General features: G+C 42.8%; 1 protein-coding gene across 1 annotated transcript in view; it reads right to left on the minus strand.

Annotated features, from left to right (window-relative positions):
• TENM2 (teneurin transmembrane protein 2) overlaps positions 1-23,943 on the minus strand; it is a 550,878-nt gene that overhangs the window by 277,018 nt on the left and 249,917 nt on the right. Inside the window, 1 exon segment of the mRNA XM_027771820.1 lies at positions 14,836-15,074. Coding sequence (XP_027627621.1) covers positions 14,836-15,074 — 239 coding nt within the window.

The raw sequence follows: 23,943 nt of genomic DNA on the forward strand, positions 1-23,943 counted from the left end.
AAAACACTGTGGGACAAAGGGAAGAAATATTTAATAGACTCAAGAATGTAAACATTTTGGTGCCAGCAGGTGGCATGGTGGTTGAAGCACTGGACTTCCACATGGCTGACCGCAGTTTTAGTCTGGACCTGGCAGCTTGAAAATCATGCTGGGCACATGTGTGTATGCCCAAAATCCCAGGAGTAGAATGGAGGAGAAGGGACTGTGGTGTGGCCATTGACCCTGGGGGTGGGGGTGGGGAAGGTGATTTCTTTAAGCTTTCCTGTTAACTGTACTATTTTATATGGGATTGCTTATTAGGGTAGGTCCAGAAAAAACTCTGAGTTAAAATCTCCTGAATTCTGAGAATGACCAGTTACTGCCAGTGTGACATTTCTTGTCCATTGGAAAAACATAAAATGAGTATGTATAAATCTGTACATATACATCAAATCAATTTTAAAATAATTACCATATAGTTCAAAATACATAAAACTAACATACGAAGTTATAAGAACTGTTTTCAGAGGAAAAAGAGACTTTAATTCACAGTTCTCTTGAGATTCAGGAAGTCTACAAATTTTCTTATTATTTATTTATTTAAGAACTACTTATTTAATTAAAGAGAGGGAAAGCGAGACAGCAAGCTGCCAGGTCTGGGACCTGAACCGCAGTCAGCTATGTGGGAGTCCAGTGCCCTAACCACCACACCACCTGCTAGCCCCCAAATCTTATTATTAAAAGATAGTTTAGGCTTGGCCATAGTGGCATGCACAGAAAATGGCTGAGACTACTGAGGAGGGCTGAGTTCACTTTCCAGCACGGTCTGAAAGCCAGTGTGGGACTCCATGCCTGTGACCTAAGGGGCTACTGAGAGGCTGAAGCTGGAGGACTGTGACACAAGAAGACGTTATATTTAAAAACTTTATTATTAAATTAAGCAATGAAAGTTTAAACACACATACTCTAAATTTAGCAAATGTCCCAGAAATCGATGTTTGTAAACTTTGGGGAATAAGGTAGTTTCAAAACCAGTTTTGAGAACTAGCAGATGGTGTTATGGCTACGTTCCTGGACTCCCACATAGTTGACCATCATTCAAGTCCCGGAACTGGGGGTTTAAAATTCATGCCGTGTGTGTGTGTGTGTGTATGTGTGTATGTGTGTATGTGTGTATGTATGTGTGTGCCCAAAATCCTTAGAAGAGAATGGAATAGAAGGGACTATGAGAACCAGCAGTTAGCATAATGGCTATGTCGCTGGATTCCCACGTAGTCGACCGCGGTTCGCATCCCGGACCCGGTGGCTTACTGCTTAAAGAAGGGACTATGATGTGGCCATCCCCTGGGGGGAGATTTCTTGCTTTCTGTCTCTCTGTCTCTCCATCGAGGGCATGGATCCTATAGCAAAAATCTCTCTCTAAAAAAAAAAAAGAAAAAACAATCAGTTTTGAAAATGCATCTGATTCAAGGCACACTGAGCTTCCTTGAGAGCTGTCATCTTGTGTATCATGGCCTGAAGAATAGCCTGCATTTGCCATGCTGCCACTCACGTTCCCTGCGGAACATGAGCAAGTCGAATCTGAACTTCATTAACGCGACTTTAAGGTACTCGTGGTAAAATATAAGTAAGCAGACCGGGCGAATTGCATCATGACGGCAAAGGCAAAGGCAAGGTAATCTGCCCTCCTTTTATAAAGATCAGGGTCCCGAGGGGAGAGCTGAACATGTTTGCACAAATCTCCCCACAAATGACCTAACTCAAGTGAAAACCTATCTCAAGGGAAGGGCCTTTCCATACCGCTGTGAAGAAAGTCATGATGAAAGAAATGCAAAGGTCCGGGCAAAGCCACTCCTCCTGTCTCATCCACAGTCAGGATTTTTAGTGAAAAAAGAAAAAAGCCATTGAAGGCTAGTGCATATTATGCATCTCACAAATGTCTTTCCCTTCTCCAAAAGGGAGGACGACATTTTCTTTAGCAAAGCATCTGTCTTACCAACATGCAGCTCAGTGCTACTATATTTTCTGATACATTTTGATATTTATTTAAGGCCAAAGGTTGAAAATAATAAAAAAAATGAGCAGAACATGGCAATGCATTGGCCTCTGTTTTATAATGCATTAAATGGATTAGTATAGTTAATGAACTCTTTTTTTCTCCCAAGGCAGAAGGGTTTTTTTTAATTTATTTTTAATTTTTATTTATTTACCTTTTTAGAGAAATTTTTTTGATATAGGGCACATACACTTGCCAGATAGACAGAGACAGACAGACAGAAAGTAAGAAATCACCCCCTGGAGGACTGGCCACACTGCAATCTCTTCTCCTCCAATCTTCTCTTGGGACTTGTGGTATGCATGCACACGCACCTGGCAGGAGTTGTTTATTTGTTTGTTTGTTTTTCTTCTTTTTAGAGAGAGATTTTTGCTATAGGGTGCGTGTGCTTGCTGGAGAGGCAGAGAGAGACAGAAAGTGAGAAATCACCCCATGGGCGGTTGGCCACACCTCAATCCCTTCTCCTCCATTTTCCTCTCAGGATCTTGGGCATGCACACACATGTGCCTAGTGTGTTTTAAGCTGCCGGGTCTGGGACTTGAACTGCAGTTGCCTATATGGGCATTCAGCAGTATAACCATTATGCCATCTGCTGGTCCCCAGAGGTTTTTTTTTTTTTGTAAGTTTATTCATTTATTTCTTCTATGAGTGAGAGAAATTGAGAGACAGAGACAGAGAGCACCTCCAGTAAGGTCTGGATGATGTCATCCACCGTGAGCTTCAATCAGCTCTGGATCATAGCACACGTATGCTTGGCATACTCAGAAATGTCCCCAGAGGTGAACCTAGAACCTTCTCACGCGGGTCATTTTTCCAGAGCATCGCATTTTGCCTCTGCACCATTATCCAGTCCTGCAGAAGATCTTACTATTAAGATATCAATTTTCTAAATGATTTGCTTGAGAGGAAAGGGGCTCAGACAAAAATTTAGGATATCTATTCTTAGCAACCAAAATATGAATTTTCTATGAAGGTATTTTCAATGGAAAACACCAAGAAGACTGGTTTAGGCTGACCTTAAGAGAGAGAGTGTATGCCTTAGAAGTTCGCTTTGGGTCAAGTTTCTGTCAGATGAGTCTACACAGCTAAGCAGGGCATTTCAGAGCACAAAAGATTCTGGACGGCTTGTGTACACAGACCTAATTCACCATATAATAGTTCTTTTCTCTGCTTGGTGCCTGGTAGTGATTGCTTTCATTTCTGAGCACATCCTCACTTGCAGAGAAACAGCCAACAGACTTTCAGATTTATGCCATTATTTGCTTCTTCACCTTGAACTCCAACTAAATTCTGCTACACTTTTGTAATGTGAGTGCCAAATGGTGGCCGAATGCCAGATGCAAACACTTCCCAGTTTCACTCAGCGAGTTCTCTCCTTTTCAGGGAATCACATTTCTGCTCGAGGGCTTAAACGTGTAGCTTACACAGGCCCCTAACAGTTCCTGGGCCCAAATGCTTTCTAACTTGGAAACACAATTTGAGAACAGAAGCAATTACAACATCAGGGAACCAGAAGCTTCCTTTTCTATGGGGCAAGGGGGAGTGTGGGGCAAGTGAAACTAGGGATCGAGGATTCTGGGTGCTTGGAAAAGACTTTCTATGTTTTTCCTTTATTTTATTTTTTAAGCAAGATTTTTGTTCCAGGGTGTGTGTGCTTGCTGGAGATACAGAGAGACACAGAGAGAGAAAGTGAGAAATCATCCCCTAGAGGGGATGGCCATGTCACAATCTCTTCTCCTTTATTCCCCTCTTGAGATTTTGGGCACACGTACACACATGCCCAGCAATCTGGGACTCAAACCACGGTGACTACATGGGAGCCCAGCAACATAACCATTATGGCACCTGCTGGTGTCCCCCCCCCAAAAATAATTACTGACATTACAAGGACAACATACTTGATGGTAGTTTCTTCCCTGGCCTCGCTTTCACTAGTCTCCCCCAACTCTCCTGCTCCAATCTCTTGAACTCACATTGCCAGACTAATGGCCACTCCCCTACTCAAAAAACTGTCATGGCTCCTAATCACCTCAGCCTTGCTCTCGAGCACACCACAAACTGGTCACTATCTGCCTTACCTCTACTGTGTGCTTTCCAGTACCTATACTTCTGTCTATGCTGTTGTCTCACTGGAATGCTCTTCTTTATTTGTACATACTCACATCCTTCTCAATCTTCAAGGTCTATACAATCTATGAAGTTATCCTGAACCCTTTCTTGCCACTGTATTTGCCACATTCTTGAAACATCTCTGGTTTGTGTACATTCAGTTCTGGCCTCATTATCAATGAAGGCCTCAGGAATAGTTTCCCCTTCTTCCCTGCAGATACCTACAGTGGAAGATTTCTGTTCTCATTCCTCCTACTCTTATCTTAGTCTGCTTCTATCTCCTAACAAGAGACCTCTGTCCCTCAGATTCTTGACTGCAAAATAAGGATACAATTCACACCCTGCCTATAATACGGGGATTTTGTGAGAATCAATGTGGTAACAGGTGAGGATAGGTAGAGAGTTATGAAGGGAGACACTCAAGTCTTAAACAGCTCTTCCTGTCTGCTGAAAAACACTGAGTATATATACAAACCTTCTATCCTATCAGTCAAAAAACAGTTCCTGATATTGGCCTTTCTTTTTACACAGCTCTGAGTTAAGGGTAAAGGAAGATGCAGGAATGACTGAGAATGTCCTTTTCCTTAGGCACCTTGCAGTCCATGGAAGAATTTTAACAACTTCCCTCAAAGAACTACTAAAGCAATATTAGGCAAGATCTTATAGTTTGAAGAGTGTTAAGTATTATAAAAGTAGAGAAAGACATCAGTCTGGCCTGGTGTGGCACACACAGAGAAAGTGAGACAGCAAGCCACCAGGTCCAGGACTCAAACTATGGTCAGCTATGTGGGAATGTCCAGCACCTTAACCACCACACCACCTGCTGGTCCCCAGAAAATACTTTCTAAAAATACTCCAAACTTAATGCTAGTCAGTATTCATTAATTCAGCAAATATTAATTCCTGACCTGTGAGGCGTTAGCGGTATTGGCCAGTATTTTGGGGATATGATGACCCCAAGATCCTGGTTTACTCCTCCTCAGTGAACCTGGCCCAGGGGTGTGGGAGGTGATCCTGTAATCACAGCAGCTCCGTTTTCTGAGCTTGTGTTGCCTGTCAGGAACCACCATGTTCATTTATTATGAGACTGATTTTTTTTCGTATTTTCATGTATCAGAAATCAGAAGGTACCTTATAACTGGTGTTATCTCACGGGGCTTTTAGGCTCGTGGGCTTATCTACTGACATGGCAGCTATCTCCACCCAGGGGCTGTGTGTCTACTCTCCCTAAACAAGTACTGTAAGAATTACAAATGCTAAAATATCATGCCATAGTTTAACCAACACTATTTTTCCCTCTTGGAAATGCCCAGAAGAACACTTACCACAACTGACAACATATTGAATTTTACAGAAAAGTGATGTGCATCTTTCAATGAATGCTTGAAGCATCCTTACAGAGTAGGAATCTGCCCTGCTTCTTGGATGAGGAAACTGAGATACAGAGCCAGTCCACAGTCACATGGCTTGTACTCACACGGGTCAGAATGCCAACCTAGGTTTCTGACACAAAGGACCACGTGTAAGCTTTCCATGACATCATGCTGATTCACTTCTAGTTTATCAAGACTAGGCAATTGTGTCACAAGTAAAATGTAGAACAAAATATTTATTTAGAGCATATTAGAAGTCAGGCCCAGAATCTTATTAGGTTGTTAGAAAAGTCACGACACATTTTTGTATAGAAAACCAGAAAAACATGTCGTGACTTTTCCAAAGACTCAATAAATCATAAAAGAAACACAAATAAATGAGCAAATAAAATGGGAGTGTTAAAAGCTTCTTGTGGAAGCTCAAGGGTCTATGGGCTTGGCCTCTATCCTAAAAGGTTTGGTCAAATAAATAGGGTCTATTGAAAAGGTAATAATGATGCTACGACTTGCTCTGACTGCTTCTGGCCTGATGATTTTTAGATAAAGGATTGTTATAAAGAAAAAGAAAAGAACAAAGGCTTGAGAGGTGAGTCAAAAATGGTATAGGCGGTGACCATTCCAGATCCATTTACTCAGCACTTACTCCGTGGAGGCCAAGTCCTGGCTGGCAGATGATCTGATCCGTCCCTGTGGTCCTTGGGATGTACGGGGTTGTGACAACTACTCACTCTTCTCTGGTTCTGCTCTAGAAATTCGGAACCAAAAACTGCTTCTGCATTCTCACCCTTAGTGTTTTTCTGTGAGGGCAGTGAAGCCCAGCACTGGGTGACTCTTAATTTCTGGGTATCCTGGGGAGGAGAGCCAAGGCATTCCAGCCACTGACCTTGCTAAAGCATTTCAACTTCTCCAGGCTGCATTTATTTTTTTTTAATTGCCAGAGGGTACATGTGCTTGTGGGGGTGGGAGGAAGCACCCCACCCCCTGCCATGGGACATGATCATGCCGAATTTCCTCTAATCCTTCTTATCAGGATTTGGGGCATGCATGCACACCTATCTGGCATGCTTTTCGAGCTGCTCGGCCAGGATTCCAATTGCAGTAAGCCACATGGGATCTGGCTCCCTCAACCAATGTGCTATGGGCTGGCCCACACATTTTTTTTGGGGGGGAGTAAGATTTTTTGCCATAGGGTGTGTGTGATCACTAGAGAGACAGAGAGAGAGAGAGAGAGAGAGAGAGAGAGAGAGAGAGAAAGACAGAGAGGGAAACTAGGAAGAGAAATCATTCCCTGGGAGGATGGCCATGCTTCAATCCCTTCTCTTTCATTCTCTTAGGATTTAAGGCATGCATGCTCATGTGCCCGGTGTGACTTTCAAGTCACTAAATCTGGGATTCAAAGTACAGTTGACCATGTGGAAATCCAGTGTCTCAATCACCATACCCCCTGCTGGCCCCCACAAATATATTTTTGAAAGAGGACATATCCTTTTCTGAATCAAAGGAAGTCATCTTTCTGAATGTCAAACACAAGGTGCAAATATTGCCACGTGGCTGCTGGGTGATAGAGCACTAACTAATGAATGATTGAATCAATTTTCCATAAACTGAGATCCTCTGAAATTAGAAGTACGGTTATGAAATGGCAGTCCCATTGCCAAAGACTCACCAGTGTGTAAGCACTGGCAAGACTGCGTTATCAGGCTAAGAGCACATTAGCATACCTATTAGAGGGACAGGCTGGTAGGAGGTCAGAATGATAACCTGCCTGGGCCCCCTGACTTATTTGTGGGCAGCACTGTTTTTCTCAGTTTGACCATCAGAGGCTAGGGAGCTGGATGGAAATGTTATTCGCTGGATGGTTCAGATTTAATCATTAGCATTTTGCCCTTTAGATAACAGGAGGTAAATACACAGTTTGGAATTCATAAAGGAGAGCGAGGTTCGCCATCTCTCTGGATGGTCCAAGTGAGTGAATTGGAAGGAGAGGGCCGACATTTTGCATGCTCACAACGGATGCCAGGCGAGTGTACCGTTCTCATCATTTCCTGTCACTTTCTGTGTGTTTTCCCCAAACCTGCCCTGTTCAGTGAGATGAGAATACACAAAATAGCAGCCGAGAACGCAGGATTCATCAGTATGAGTCTCAACATATCAATTTTCGAGTGTAGCAACTTTAAACACATGGTAGGCTTTTAGTTTCCATAGAAAATAATCTCTCATTGTTTTCAAAAGAAACTGAAAGCACCCCAAATTACCACACTTTTAACATCCTGACATGTTGATGGCCCGCGTTCTTCCCAGATCAAAGTCAGAGTGGCAGGAGACAGAGCGTTGAGCAGCTTACTTAAAACATAGTATTTCATATTTGGCAGGAATTACTGTACTGAGAAAAGACAAGGTGACTTTCTAATATATATATATGTATTTTAGTTTGGCAGAGATATGAAGAGCTAAAAACTAATTTAGGATGACATAAATGCTCTTATCTTTCTCTCTACCTCCTTCCCTTCCCAACCATATGAAGAGTCTGACAGAGCTCGCGTTTGTAATGTATTGTTTTTAACTCAGGGGTGATAGCCTGAGTCCTAAGTCACGGGGACTATGGTGTGGATTCTCATCTTAGAATTTCTAGCACTGTGCAGATTTAAACAGCAAAGTCATACATCAGAAGCATCTTTCTTCCTTGATGTGGGATAACCCTGCAAGAATTTCTATGCCTTTTAAAGGTAACTAGATCTCCTCCGATGTTAACTGAGGACAAGAAAGTGATGATGTCATCTGATGACCCAGCATTGTTATAAACGATTGGGAAACCCCAACCAGGAAGGCATCAGGTGCTGAGTAATTTCAAAAACAAGAAAGGATTTGGAGAGGAACCTGGGAAAACCGAAGACTGAGGGTGAGTACGTGGCAAAATCGCCAGGTAATTCCACTCCACCTGTGGATTGAACACTGTCTCAAGCAATCTAGTTAAATGCTATGCCATTAGGACAAAAATTTTATCCTATAGAAAGTTTTGAACTAAAGAGGAAAGTGGCTTGCTTTTCTTACTTTTTGGTTTGGGCCAGAAAGTTAGATGTAATTATTTATTATGAAAGAGAATTGCTCATCAGAAAATGTCAATCCCCTGCTTCATTTACCATGAACTGGTGGGACTTATCAGTTGAAAGCACTACTTTTTTTTTTTTTTTCACAAAGATAGAGACACTCTGAAAAGGTGTTCTTTGGATATGAGCAGTAATTTAATCAAACGCGGTGGATCATCTACGGCCTCTAGCTAAATCCAGTCTGTGCCTTGTTTGTGTAGTATATGACCTAAACAATGACTTCACATTTAAAGAGTTGGGAAAAACAATCAAAAGAAGAGTAATATTTCACAGCAAGCGAAAGTTACATACAATTCAAATTCCAGTGTCCATAATTAAAGTTTCATGGGTGCACGGCCCAGCCTGTTGGTTCATTTATTGCCTATGGCTATTTCCAAGTGACAAGGCACAGATGAGTAGTTGTGACAGAGACTGTGTGTACTATTAGGCTTTTGACAGAAAAAGTTTGCTGATCCTGGTAAGGGGAGTTATGTGAAAAAGTGGAAATACGAGGGCAGGTTAGGAAATTGAGGCAGAGGTATGGTGTCTGTCCACCATATTAGAAGACAATTTGGGAAGACCAGCAGATGGCGTAATGGTTATACTGTCGATAGTTAACCGTTGACCGTGGTTCAAGTCCCAGACCAAGTGGCTTTAAACTCATGTTAGGCGCATGTATGTGTGTGCCCAAAATCCTGAGAAGAGAATGGAGGAGAAGTGACTGTGGTGTGGTCATCTCCCCTGGGCAGTGATTTCTCACCTTCTGTCTCTGTGGTTCTCTGGTGAGCGCATGCGCCCTACAGTAAAAATCTCTCTCTCAAAAAAAAAATAAAAATAAAAAAGGAAAGATGAGTTGGGGAAGGAGAGAAACAAACTACTCTCACTTGCTAATGAGGACAGAACTAGATAAGGAATCAGTGAGTTAATGCTACAAAAGGATCACCTAGGCTTCATGGGTATTTGTTAAATTGACAAACTGCAATCTCTTGAGAGAAGAGTTAGAGGCTGGACCTTAGACTGGGCATCAGAGCTCCAGGGACTTTGTCTTAGCCCTGCAACTAACATGCCATGTGACTTATGCTTTCTGGGCCTAACAGAAGCATTTATCAAATAATTATAACTTGTCAATATCCTTTTCTGCTAAAGTGCATGTTGGCAACTGTGAATATGATCAAAATTGAATAATTATACAAAAGTGCTTTAAATGGAAATGCTTCCAGTTCTAAGCAGGTAGAAGGTTCTAACCAGTTTTTGTTAAGTGTACTAAGAAGATAAAACACAGTGTATTTGGTATAAAATAGGTGAGAAACTATTTGGTTATGCAGTTTAGAAACTTAGGGATATAGGGAGATTTCAGGAGTTGCAGGTGATAAAAGAACTCGAATTGTCCAAGGAAGAAAGACAACTTCCTGAGAGGGAAGCCCTCTTGTGTTTCACAGCCAGATTCATCCCAATCAGTATTCCCTAATCCCTAGAAACTGTTGAGGCCAGGGGTTGGGTGACACGCAAAGTGGTCCTCTGGTGATTCAGGCAGGTCTTCAGAGTAGCCTATTCCAGGAGTTTCTGTATACTGGGAGAATTTGGCACAGGAGGATCTGAGGGAAGAGCATATCATCAGAGTTCTCGAGGGACCCCACAGCACAGTGGGTGGGTGCAGTGCACAGGGAGCCAGATCTCACATGGCTGACCACGATTCAAATTTTGGGCCTGGTGGCTCAAAAAACATCCTAGGTATGTGTGCATGCATGCCCAAAATTCTGAATGGAAGAAGAAATGGAAGCAAAGGGATTGTGGTATGACCATGTTTCACTGGGGGGTGCTCTCTCTCCCTCTGTCTCTCTGGTGAGTGTTTGTGCCTTCTGGGAGTGGGGTGTAGGGAGACAACGATGACAAGAAAACAAAAAACAAATTAAACATTAAAGTTCTCTGACCTCACTTGTACGAGCAGGAACTGGAGGAATTGCTCTTGAGTTGGAAAAGGCCCAGGTCTTTCAATTTGCACCAGGGCCGGCATTCTGCTTTCATACCCACCCACATGTCTGGGTCTATGGAAGGACTTGTCACAGGGCTGAGCTGTTCCAAACTGCTCATTTCTGGAAAGTCCTCTCTCTATGGGTTTGAACATGCAAGGAAGATAATTTGACCTATTTGTCACAGTGCCTGGCAGGCCTGAACCCACTGCCTGTCCATAAATGTCCTGGGGCTGATGTTTCAATTTCAGGGCTTGTCATGTTCTAGCGGAACGCGGAGTCAGCTCTTAAAAGCTCTGGTCTCCCAAACAGGAAGAAGGACCTCGGTTTTCAGGTTGCCCTTCTGTCCTTCCCCGATGGCTTGTTTTCGAGGCAGGCACAGTCACTGGTTGCTCCCAGCAGCATTTTCCTCTGTGTTTGCAATGTACCGTTTCTGCCTGCGCAGCTTTGTAATTAATAATATACTGCTTTTCATCTTCAAAGTGATTTATACACATTAATTAATCCTCACCATACTTCAGAGTTTCTGCATGTAAATAAACACCGTGCCCCCATGTTGTACTTAGGAAACCAAGACCCAGAAGGCAAACAACTTTGCCAAGGCTAAGGAGAAAGGCATCTCTGGGGCCAACAGCAGCTCTCATGAGTTCGACCCCTCACCACGTTTGTGGGGCTCAGGCCACCTCTGGAGAGTAGCTGAGAGTAGCCCTGTAGCTCCACGCTCACTAGCACCACTGCTGAGTAAATTGGCCCATTTTATCACTGATTTTGAGTCATAAACTATTCCTCAACACTCCAGGGTCAAAGCATAATCTTACCTAAAGCATACATAATAGGAAATGATGGATTATAAACTAATAAACCATCCTAAGATGCTCAGGTCCAGCTTCCAGTAGCCTGCAGACTGAGGATAAATATGTTTCCTAATCCATCATTTATAAGTTACACACCCGATTAAAACATTAAACTCTCACTATACGGTTTCCCATGTATATGATCGCCCTTACAGAAAGCTATTATATTTTAACTATCACGCTCAATATGAATGGAAGAAGAAATGGAAGCAAAGGGATTGTGGTATGACCATGTTTCACTGGGGGGTGCTCTCTCTCCCTCTGTCTCTCTGGTGAGTGTTTGTGCCTTCTGGGAGTGGGGTGTAGGGAGACAACGATGACAAGAAAACAAAAAACAAATTAAACATTAAAGTTCTCTGACCTCACTTGTACGAGCAGGAACTGGAGGAATTGCTCTTGAGTTGGAAAAGGCCCAGGTCTTTCAATTTGCACCAGGGCCGGCATTCTGCTTTCATACCCACCCACATGTCTGGGTCTATGGAAGGACTTGTCACAGGGCTGAGCTGTTCCAAACTGCTCATTTCTGGAAAGTCCTCTCTCTATGGGTTTGAACATGCAAGGAAGATAATTTGACCTATTTGTCACAGTGCCTGGCAGGCCTGAACCCACTGCCTGTCCATAAATGTCCTGGGGCTGATGTTTCAATTTCAGGGCTTGTCATGTTCTAGCGGAACGCGGAGTCAGCTCTTAAAAGCTCTGGTCTCCCAAACAGGAAGAAGGACCTCGGTTTTCAGGTTGCCCTTCTGTCCTTCCCCGATGGCTTGTTTTCGAGGCAGGCACAGTCACTGGTTGCTCCCAGCAGCATTTTCCTCTGTGTTTGCAATGTACCGTTTCTGCCTGCGCAGCTTTGTAATTAATAATATACTGCTTTTCATCTTCAAAGTGATTTATACACATTAATTAATCCTCACCATACTTCAGAGTTTCTGCATGTAAATAAACACCGTGCCCCCATGTTGTACTTAGGAAACCAAGACCCAGAAGGCAAACAACTTTGCCAAGGCTAAGGAGAAAGGCATCTCTGGGGCCAACAGCAGCTCTCATGAGTTCGACCCCTCACCACGTTTGTGGGGCTCAGGCCACCTCTGGAGAGTAGCTGAGAGTAGCCCTGTAGCTCCACGCTCACTAGCACCACTGCTGAGTAAATTGGCCCATTTTATCACTGATTTTGAGTCATAAACTATTCCTCAACACTCCAGGGTCAAAGCATAATCTTACCTAAAGCATACATAATAGGAAATGATGGATTATAAACTAATAAACCATCCTAAGATGCTCAGGTCCAGCTTCCAGTAGCCTGCAGACTGAGGATAAATATGTTTCCTAATCCATCATTTATAAGTTACACACCCGATTAAAACATTAAACTCTCACTATACGGTTTCCCATGTATATGATCGCCCTTACAGAAAGCTATTATATTTTAACTATCACGCTCAATAAATCAGGCAGTACTCATCTATCTCTCTCCTGCAAGGGGAGTAGGACGTACACTGGGGACATTATTGGCAGACGCAGGCAATGCCTCCGTGTCTGTATCTGGGCTCCCCGCGGTGCCCACTGGCCCAGCAGAACATTCAACCTGAGAAGTGAGCCCACGGACTCTTTTTGAAGTTTCTGACACAAAGCCAAATCATGCAAAAACCCTGAAGGCACATTCAATTTGCTTCCACTGAGCCCCTGAACAGCTACTAGGGGAAGCACACGAAACTACCTCTCACAGCACAGAAGAACCTACACCAGTGATTGCAGGCAGCAGCAGATGTCTTCCCCCCTCCTCGGCTAAACCCAACATTCCATCCTTTGTTAATAGGTAAGTGAGATGCAGACGTGACTTGAAACTTGGGGTGTCAGGCCTTACTCCCCATGTAGAACTAAGGCGAAGAGCCCAAAGACTTTTGCAAAGACTCAAATAAACACACACAGCACCTTTCCCTGGAATCTCAATTTTCTCACTTTTGGAAGGGATTCCTGAAAAACACAACTGGTAAGGAATATAAATACTTATTCTTCCATATTAAGACAAGCTTAGCTACATTATGGGATAGAGTGAAAAATTTACATCAGTTTTTGGCTTGTATTGATATGCCTTGGGCAAGGCCCCAGATCTTTGGGGTGTTCTGTCAAGCTCCTCTGCCATCAGGCAAGCTTGTGTGGAATGGTCCGGGTCATGCTGGGCCAGTTCCTTCTCTGGAGGCACCAGGCTGGCTGCTTCGGGATGAAGAAGTGTGGGAGCCCCCAGTGCTGAGAGCAAAGGGAGGGCTTATGAGGAGCGAGGCCAGTCTGGGTCGCCTTTTCCTTTCTCTTAAATGAGAGGAATTTCAGTATACATGCTGAGAACTGTTTTGGAGTCAGTCTCTTTAAGCTGGTGTTTTATAGGTTTGCTTTGCAACATGTCACAGCCAAACTGAGGAGGTCTGTCATAGCTGCCCTGAAACCAAGCCAGAACAATCAAGTGTTTCAAATAAACGTTAACAAACGTCACCATGGCCTGGGCCAGGAGATCTGCCATTGGCAAGCTCATCTGACAGAGCAGCAGCACGAGGGCTCTTTGTCAGGGCCAGGAGCTGCAGAAGACTCTGTCCAGCCCAGGATGCTCATATGCATGTGGCATCCTGCCCCTAAGCTCTCAGCATCTGCCGCTTTCTATAGTTAGATGGATATACCCCATGGATGGAAACCAACACCCTTGGCATGGGAAGAAAGAGATCCCAGCGACTTCACTCATCTGCTACCCTAAGTCACACATGGAGTCACCAGGAGCACAGCTGCCATGAGAGGTAACCCTGATTCAGATCCAGTAGCACACGGTGAGACGAGAATTGAGGCTAAGGAGACAGAAGCAAAGGCAGGGATGTGGACAAGGTCAACTATGTTTGGGTGATTGATTTGGTGCAAAGACCTGGTTGGATGGTCTGGCCTCTCAGTCCTGCTTCTGTCTCACTGCTCTGAAAATAAGCTAGCTGCTCTGGCTTCCCCGCATCTCAGGATGTTCTCAGACACCGTCCTTCTATTTGTTTTTTGAATTAAGTTAATCAGCATCGCATGCATTTCAGAGCACAGACCCGGGTTAAAATTCAATGTTGGGGAAGACAAGAAGGCTACTTTGAGAGTGAGGGATGGGTTTGCAAGAATGACAATTCGCAGCTCATCTCTAAGAAAGGATCCGGTAAGAATGCTTAATTTCACTTCTGATAAATGTCATATAGACCCATAAAGGAGAAACTCATCAGATTTAAATGGCTTTCAGGAGAGAAAAATCACTCCCATCCATCATTCATTATTACGTCTTTCAGGAGCCAAGAAACAAATTGGACAGACAACAGACAGCCTCCAAATTTGCAAGACCACGGCCTGTCCCCCACCTTCTCACAACCAAGATTGGCGAACAAGACTGCCTGGACTTACCGATGAAATACGCCAGCAAAATTGCCAAGAGGAGGGCTGCAGCAATGGCGGACAGGGCGGCACATTTCCAGCTGCAATATTTGGAGGGCTTCTTCAGCTTGAAGGCTTTCCTGGAGAAAGTATTCCTAGGTAGCAGGCGGGGCGGTGGCGTGTAAACGGTTCCTGAGGTCAAAGGGTATCCCGGAGAAGAGCTGCTAAACAGGGGAGTGCTTCCGGAGGAGGTCTTAAAGAGGAAGTGCCTGCAGAAAAAACGGGAAGCATCAGAGCGGCCAGGTGCCTGATGAGAACTGCTCAACTGCCTTCTCCGTTACTCTGTCTACTGTAGGCCCTCTGTATCCTCGGCTCCAGTCATCTAACTAACCGCAGACAGAACATTTAAAAAACAAAATGAAACACACAAAACACACACACCGCACAAAACAACGATTTACATAGCATTTGCATTGTATTAGAGATTATGAGTAATTGAGAGATAATTTAAAATATATGGAAACGTGGGCATAGGTTATATGCAAATAATATGCCATTTTTTTCTTAGAGAGAGATTGTTGCTATAGGGTGTGTGCACTTGCTGGAGAGACAGAGAGAGACAGAAAGTGTGAAATCACTCTCCAGAGGGGCTGGCCACACTGCAATCCTTTCTCCATTCTCCTCTTGTTATCTTGGGCACACCCACATACATGCCCGGTGTGAGCTTAAGTCACTGGGTCTGGGACTTGAACCAAGGGTGACTACGTGGGAGTCCAGAGACGCAGCCATTATGCCATCTGTTGGTCTCTGACTCTAGTTCTTGGGCTGCTTTTACCTCTCCCTTCCCCAATCTTATTTCCTCTTCTGAGATAGCATTTCTAGGTCATGTGATTACAGTTATTTCTGGAAATATCTTTGCTTATCAGTTGGAACATATGATATAGGCAGTCCTCACTTAACGACTGAATTCCATTTGTATGACTGTCACTCAGAGAACTAGTTGATAAGTGAGGAGCTTAAAGGAGGATGTCCTGTGGTGTGTTGTGCCATAGGGTACCATACCAGAATAATGTAATTCTATCCATACAAAACACATACATTAGGTAAGCACCAGAAAGCAACAAGACACACAACACAATAATATAAATCTAATATAATCATTTTTATTTATTCTGAGTACTACTGTGGGTGTACAATAAAGTTAAATTTATAAGTGAAATATGTTGTCTTGTGTGATTACAAACACTCAGAGTAGTGCATACTAATAGACTGTAGAATGAGACAAAGAAAGAGAAAGGGGATGCCCTAGATGCACACAAACAGAGAAGGGGGATTCCCCATGCTGGAGAACTGGTTGTAAATCCTCATAGTTGTTAAGTGAGGAGTGACTGTATAGATCATACGATTCTTTCTTGAGGGTCAGATGGCTATCATTTCAGGACACTTGAAGGATTACCAATCTGACAACAGATTATTCTCATACATGCCATTTATGAGACCTGAGATGTGACCAGCTACACCTTATTTAAGATGATGACTCATCCATCATTCCAGGAAGTACACAGTGGACTTTCAGTCATGGGTTAAGTAGACCCGAGTCTGAGCAGGTGGAGGTCAGGAACTGTGTCTTATTTCGTACTCTGTTTTCATCCTTATACTGTCAGTCCCCAACTCAGAGCCCAACATTCAGGGGAGACGTTAGTGAATGAATTAAGAGGAGTCTTCTCATCATTTTGGAATTTTATTAAGCTGCGCTTCTAAGACTTCAAAATGTTAATATAGGTTAATTCATGACTCATTGACCACTTGCAATTTATCAGTTACAACAGTAAATGTTTTACTTGAAACCAAAACTTATATCAACCCAAGGAGGTGGAAACCATCATTACTCCAGTTTTATAGATGAGAAAATTGAAGCTTGGAGTGAGCAAGCTTCATTTGGGCTTAAATGTCAGACTGCTTAAAACTTTTCCGTTTTTTAAATATTCAGTTATAGCTTTTCGAAGTTATTAATTTTTAAAAGAATTATTTATTTTTTATTTTTCACATGGGTTTTTCCAGAAAAAGAGAGAGAGAGAGAGAGAGAATGAGAGAGAGAAAGCCGTTAGATCCAGGCCTTGAACCATAGTCGGCCATGTGGGAATTCCAGCACTTTAACCACCATGCCACCTGCTGGTCCCCAGAAGTTATTAATTTTTAAAAAAAATCTGTCTATTATCTATCTATCTGTTGTGGTTTATCAAGCCACCAGGTCTGGGACTCACTGTAGTTGGCCTTGTGGGAATCCAGCACCTTAAACACCATGCCACCTGCTGGCCCAGGTTTTAGAAGTTCTAACTAGACTTACTATATTACTCACACATCTGAGGGTTAGCAGACTTTTCCAGTGGGATTCTGAGCAGGATTGTTATCATTACAAATATTTGTATCTTGACTCCTTCCAGATTAAACCTTGAAAGTATTCTAATCCTTGGCAGAGATCAAACAAGTCCAATATGATTGATAATCATGTCAGAAGATGAGTATCTGATTAGTGAATTATTTAACACAGCTACCATTAAAATAACTGATATTTAAGCTTGATTTGTACTGTAAACATACTCAATGATATGAATATAGCCAAAAAGCTGTATTCCATAAATAGGGCTTTAGACTTCTTGTCCAATAGCTCTGGTTTAAAGCTTCATATTTAAGAGTCTTTTGGAAGAGGAGGCAGTAGGCATGGTGTTTAAAGCAGCATTTTGGAGCAAGACAGGCCTACGTGGGAGTCCTGGCAGTGCCATACCCAGGTGACCGAATGCTCCTTTTGAGGATCTTTCTCTCCTTATCTCTAAAAGGGGGGTTACTAAAAATGCAGGCACCTTGTAGCCAGTTGCGAAGATTACACAGATCATGTAAGTAAAGCACTTAACCAAGGAGTGTGTCATAGAAAGTGTTCAGTCCACTGTGAGTGGCTATTATGATGAATTCTTCAGAGAAATACAAGGAGTCTGAAACGTGAGTTTTAGTTGAAAGCTCAACAAATGTCAAAACAAAAACCTGAAGAGTTTAAATAATAGCTAAATAATAATAATATCCCAGTAAATAATATCCCACTGCCTTAGAATGAAGCTACCACATATGCTCAGCAGAAAACTGGGACAAGGAAAAACACTGGGATTGGATTTAGAACTGTGGCCAATTTTTTTTTTTTTTCCTTGAGCAGTTCTCCAAGAGTGGGTAGTGAAAACAGGGAATCAAAATAAAACAAAGGAGTTTAAAAACATCAGAAGAAACATTCATTCGTATCCCAAAATACAGGAGCACTAGTTCTTACATCCATAGTGATCTTTCCCGTTCCGAATGATTTTGGCCATCCCTGACATGTCTGGAGCCTCCAGATCCATTTCTAGCTCAACTTCTGTCCTGTGCTCTAGACCCACATTCCTCCTGTGTACTGGACGTGTCTTCCAAGTTCCTTAGCCATCTTGAACAAGTCACACCCAAACTCAGCCTACTTTCCTTTACCTCCCCAAAGCCCTGACCCTGGACTTTCCTTACCTCTAGTCACCCAAGAAGCTGTAGTCATTTAACCTTTACTTCACCTTCTCCCATCCACTAGGTTAAAGAATTCCACCATTTTATTTCTGAAAAACTCTTGCATCAATCCTCCTTTTTAGCTTTCCTGCCCTTTGTCTTCCCTTCTTATCATGCCCTGGCTTACAAACCCCTGGTTATCCTCCTGAACACGGGACCAGGCTATCTACAACCACTACCCAACATTTCACTCTCATCTCTGACTTTGTGCCGCCAGCTCCCAAGCGCTCTGTGCTTCATCCACACCCAAAGACACCTCTTCTCTTAACAAGCTGTTCACGCCACCAGGCCTTTGTTAAGGTTAGGCAGCAACAGTCTTTCAACAGTCTTTCCTGCTCTTCTCACCCAAACCACCTTACCCTGGCCTCTCCTGAGCATCTTCTGACTTTCTGGAAACTTAACACCTTCCCCATCACTTTGGGCACTCACGATTCTATTTATATGCTAGGGTTTTTGTTTGCTTGTTTTTGTGCATGTGTGTATGTATACATTTTTAAAAGAATGATTTATTATTATTTATTTTTTAATTTACCAGGAGAGAGAGAGTGAAAGGGAAAGTAAGAAAGGAAGCTGCCAGGTTCAGAACTCGGTAGATAGCCATGTGGGAGTCCAGTGGCTTAACCACCATGCCACCTGCCAGCCCCCCATTTTTTTTTTTAAAATGTGTCTTCCTCAACCCAAATGTGAACTTCTGGATGTTTAATACTGGTAGATATTACTTTTCACATCTTTATTGTCTAAGCATGCATGCTTGGTCATCAGTCATATCTAAGGACAGAATAAATAGATAAGCAGGAATTTTAAACAGGTTTTTTAATTGCCAGAGTAAGTGTGCATTTGCCAGATAGAGAGAGCAAGCAGCCTCCAGAGGGGCATAAGCATGGCACAATTCTCTTTCCTCCATTTCTCCATCCAGTCAGGATTTGGGGGCACATATACACATGTTCTTGGTGTGTTCTTTTAAGCTCTTGGGGCCAGGACTTGAACCGTGGTTGACCGAGTGGGATTCTCTTCACTGTGAATAGCACATAACCATGGTGCTATGGGGCTGGCCCCAAATAGCAATGTTTTAGCAATAGGAGGGTAACAAGATGAAGAGTAAGGAGTTAATATTTGGCTTAATGTTATTTTTAAGACACTCATTTACAAGACAAATCGAATACAATGATTATTCTTTACATGCAGAATGCCTCCATAATAGCCAGACATTGTCCCCTTGACAATCCAGCCTATTTTCCATACTGCCATCCCAAAAGGAAGTCAGAGCCTATCACAAGTCAACAGTAAAGACTTCTAATCACATTCAGAATAAAAGCAGAAGTCTTTCTCATGTTCTACAGCCCCATGCATGATCTGCACCTTCTACCACTCTTCCCTTACCTCCCCCTGTGCATCCCACCATCCTTTTGCTGACCCTCATCTTATCCCACCTTTCTGCCCCAGGGCCTTTGCACTTGCTTTTCTGTCTGGAAGTAACTGCATGGCTTGTTCCTTCACATCACTTAACGCTTCGCTTCAACATGACTATCTCAGGGAGAACTTCTATGGCCTCCATCATCCTCTGTTACTTGCTATATTTTTGTTATAACTTTTTATATGTATTCTTTATTACATGTACAAATATATGTATATTATTTATAGCCTGTATTCATCATTAGAACTGAATTTCTGAAAAGTTAAAAAAATCAGGTGTTTCATCTAATTCATTTGCAGTTGTATGTTACCACCTAGAAAAAGAGCCCAGCACCGTGTGTGCACTAAAAACTCTTGGTTTTTCCCAGGCCGAGATAATGAATGCTAATAGTATGGTACTGTGAACATTTTTCATTTTAAAATTTAACTTCCCTCTGGCATGTTGATTCCTGTTTCCCAAACAGGTTTCCAAGTTAGTGTGTGCACATGCAGGCAAGTGTCTGTATTTGGATACACAAGGCCAGATCTCTCCACAAACAAGCAACCTGTATACTTTCTGGCACGACATTAACCCTCGCAGGGTATATCTCTTCATACACTGGGTACTGTGTCCCCTCTCTCTAGTTTCCGGTGCTCAAAATGATTATTTAAAAATGTCAAAGATGTGCAGAATCCTGCTCCTTTCATAATTCAGTTACACCCTGTTGCTACTAATCTTGAGAAAATTAAATCCACCAAACAAATAGCAAAAAGTAAAATTCTAGAGAAGTAATTGTAGCTTGTGTCCCATAAATACTCATTTTAGCATCACTTGAGAGCTCTATTAAAAAAGGATTGGGCCAGCCAGTGGTGTGGTGGTTAAGGCTTCTAAATCCCATGTGGCCAACTGTGATGTTTGAGTCCAGATCTGGTGACTTGAAGGACTTGCTGGGCACGCGTATGTCTGCATGCCCCAAATCACAAAAGAAAGAAGGGATTGCAGTATGACTCTCCCTTATGGCAGGTGCTTTGTCATCTTGCCTCTCTCTGTCTCCCTCCATTGGGCACATGTGTCTTCTAACAATTATTTTTTTTAAAGTATAAATTCCTGGGCCTCATCCAGACTTGAGAATGAGGCATTACACTGGAAATGTTATGGCTAAGAAGCTCCCTAGGTGATGCTAACGTAAGTTAAAGCTGAAGAAACTAACCATTTTTACACCTTCCAAGTGTGGCTGACTTACAGAGAACACACTGGATTGTTAGTAGAGAGATATATTTTTTAATTGCGTGCTTTGAATGAGGATGTCTTTAGGTGAAGTGACATGAAGTCTGAAACTTTCAAATGATTCAGCAAAAGATCTGAATTTCTCTCTCTCTCTTATATAGATAGATAGATAAGACAAATGTAGCAAAATGAGAGCAATTATTGAAACGAGGTGGTTATTCTTATATGGTGCTATTCTTTCAACTTTTCTATATATTTCAAAATTTTATAAATATAAGTTGAAAAAAAAATGCAAGCTTTGATTCACCCAAGGACTGCAGTCACATGCTGCAGGAAAATCAAATAAAATCATGAAATAAAAATAAAGACCCACAAAGAAATGGTCTGGCTCGATGGTCACAGGGAAGACCGAGAAGGCTTAGGAAACTTCTGATTTTTCCTTGAACCTGTTATTAAGACAGCTTTTCCCCCTCAGGGGCTGCTCAGTGTGTTCCGATGAGTCATTTGTGATGCCCCAACTGAACTTCTTCCCAGCGGTCGGCCATGGAAGTGGCTCAGCTCAGGGCTCCAGGCGTCAGCAAAAATGTGTAGTTTCCAAATGCACTTGACATTTTTCAAGCACAACTCAATTGCTCTCAGAATTGGCCACTTGTGCCTTGGAAAGGAAAGGCAAATGAGGGGCCCCTAAAGTGCTGTCCTTGGAGTTTGCTAACACTCCAAGAGACAGAGAACACCAGGCCTTGATGTCTTACAAAAAAATAAAGAGACGCCTGCGTGCTTCTTTCTCTTCTGAGTCACAGGGGAGAGCGGGGTTTTAGTTCCAGTATAGAGCATTATATTGGACACAAGTTGGGCACACAGAATGGAACAGCAGGGCTAGAGAGGATGGCCTCTGTGGACCCTGGGTTCTGGTGCTTTCTTAGGAACACAGTGATCAACGCTTCATCCAAAACTATCAATCTGTTTGGAAAATGTCATCACTTTCCCTCATGTGTAAACAAAACCATTTAATGAAAACTGAGAGGGCGTACCTAACAGCCTAACAGCCATTCTCCCATGCGCTGTACATGACAGCGCAACCGTGGATTTGAGGCAGAATCTTGGTAAACCAGGCTTCTGCGCCAAATTGCCTTAGAAAACGAAGGGCAGACATTCTCTCTGATTAAACAACCATGGAAGATTTTAAAAAGAAGTCTAACAAACAAAAAGCTCATGCATAGCATCCGTGCAAAAAGAATCCCACCAATTCAAAATGCTGCGAGTTTTTTTATTCTTATGATGTAGAAGGAGCTTGACTAATCTAGAATGGAACCTTTGAGAAGTGGTGGCTCGCTGAACTACCCCAGGCGACGGCAAAGGAGTTCGCTTCCTTTTCTTTTTTCTTTTTTCTTTCTTTCTTTCTTTTTTTTTTTTTTTGTGAGTCAGTCACAAGGAAACTCAATCATTAATCTCAAACCCTATGAAAGAAACAAACAAATAACATAAAAATCTCTTAACTCCAAGTACCGTTTTTCAGCTTGTAACCAGTGGGATCCTGAAAGGGAGTCTCCCTATGTTTTGTCGGTTTGGCTTTATTCCCTGGGGAAAATCGCAGCAGGGCGGTGAAACCCCCTTTTCTTTTTTCTTTTTTTTTTTTTCTTTCTTTTTTTTTTTTTTTTTTTTTTTGTGAGTCAGTCACAAGGAAACTCAATCATTAATCTCAAACCCTATGAAAGAAACAAACAAATAACATAAAAATCTCTTAACTCCAAGTACCGTTTTTCAGCTTGTAACCAGTGGGATCCTGAAAGGGAGTCTCCCTATGTTTTGTCGGTTTGGCTTTATTCCCTGGGGAAAATCGCAGCAGGGCGGTGAAACCCAAATAATTGTGCTGCCTCCACTCCAAAGGTCAAGGCTTTTCTCTCTCTGTCTCCCACTCTGTCTCCCACCATCTCATCACAGTGTACCACTCAGCTAAGCAGGACAGCTGACGGACCGGGGAGACGTGCCCACCGTAGCTCACGAAGGCTGCCGCAGCAAACGAACGCTCTGGCTGAAACGCAGCCCCAGCCTAGAGCGGTCTCAGCGCAGTGCAGTGTGCAAAACAAGCTGCTCTGGTTATCAGGGAAACCAGGTGTTGACTGTTGTTCTACCGAGAAAATTGACCTCCCCAGTAAATAAACTCACGGGTATTCAGAGGAGTGGATGAAAATATCGATACACAGCCCATTAATCCCTAAAAGACTTTTAATACATACATATAGTGGCTGAAATTGATAAAAAGCCAGAGAAAGGAAAAAAGGCAGAAACACCCCTGGAATGGGGGTGGATGCTCAGTGGTGGAGATCAGGCGCGCGCTAGGAACTTCAGATTTCATCCTGTTTGGCTGGTCCTGGCCGTGCCCTTTGAAGCATCAGGTTTATTGTCTCTAAAGGAGTAAGTTTAATAAAGAGGCAGCCCATAAAGGGTACTGTAGCATGTAAAGTTACTGTAATTAGGTTTTCAGGAGTTATAATAAAACATTTAGCTGGAGAAAGGTTAAGTAACCACACTTTCTGTCACCATTATCACACCCTGCAATACAAGAAGCCATGGAAGAGGGTGAAGAAAAATCCTGTGGGTGGGCTTCTGAGAGAGAAAGCGAGATAGAGAGATAAAGAGAGATTGCGTGTGGAGAGAAAGGTAAAAGAGAAATAGAGAGAAACATCTGAGTTAAGTTGGAAATAGAAAGAGCTAGGTCCAGCTGCAGCTGTGTGAAGGTGGCTCAAGGCTCTGCAATGCTGGAAGCCATATGGGAGATGACAGTGAGGTTCCCCCTGACCTGGTCCCTGTGCTGTGATCCTGGCTAGCTGCAAAAGGCTGGGAATGGAATCTTAATGTGAGACCATGTTGAAGGTACTTGTTCCCCCCTCTCTCTCTCTCATGAGATAAATAGGCTATAAAAAAAAAAGACAAAGAAGATA

This window comes from Tupaia chinensis, unplaced genomic scaffold, assembly GCF_000334495.1.
Source record: "Tupaia chinensis unplaced genomic scaffold, TupChi_1.0 Scaffold000234_1, whole genome shotgun sequence".
NCBI lineage: Eukaryota > Metazoa > Chordata > Mammalia > Scandentia > Tupaiidae > Tupaia > Tupaia belangeri.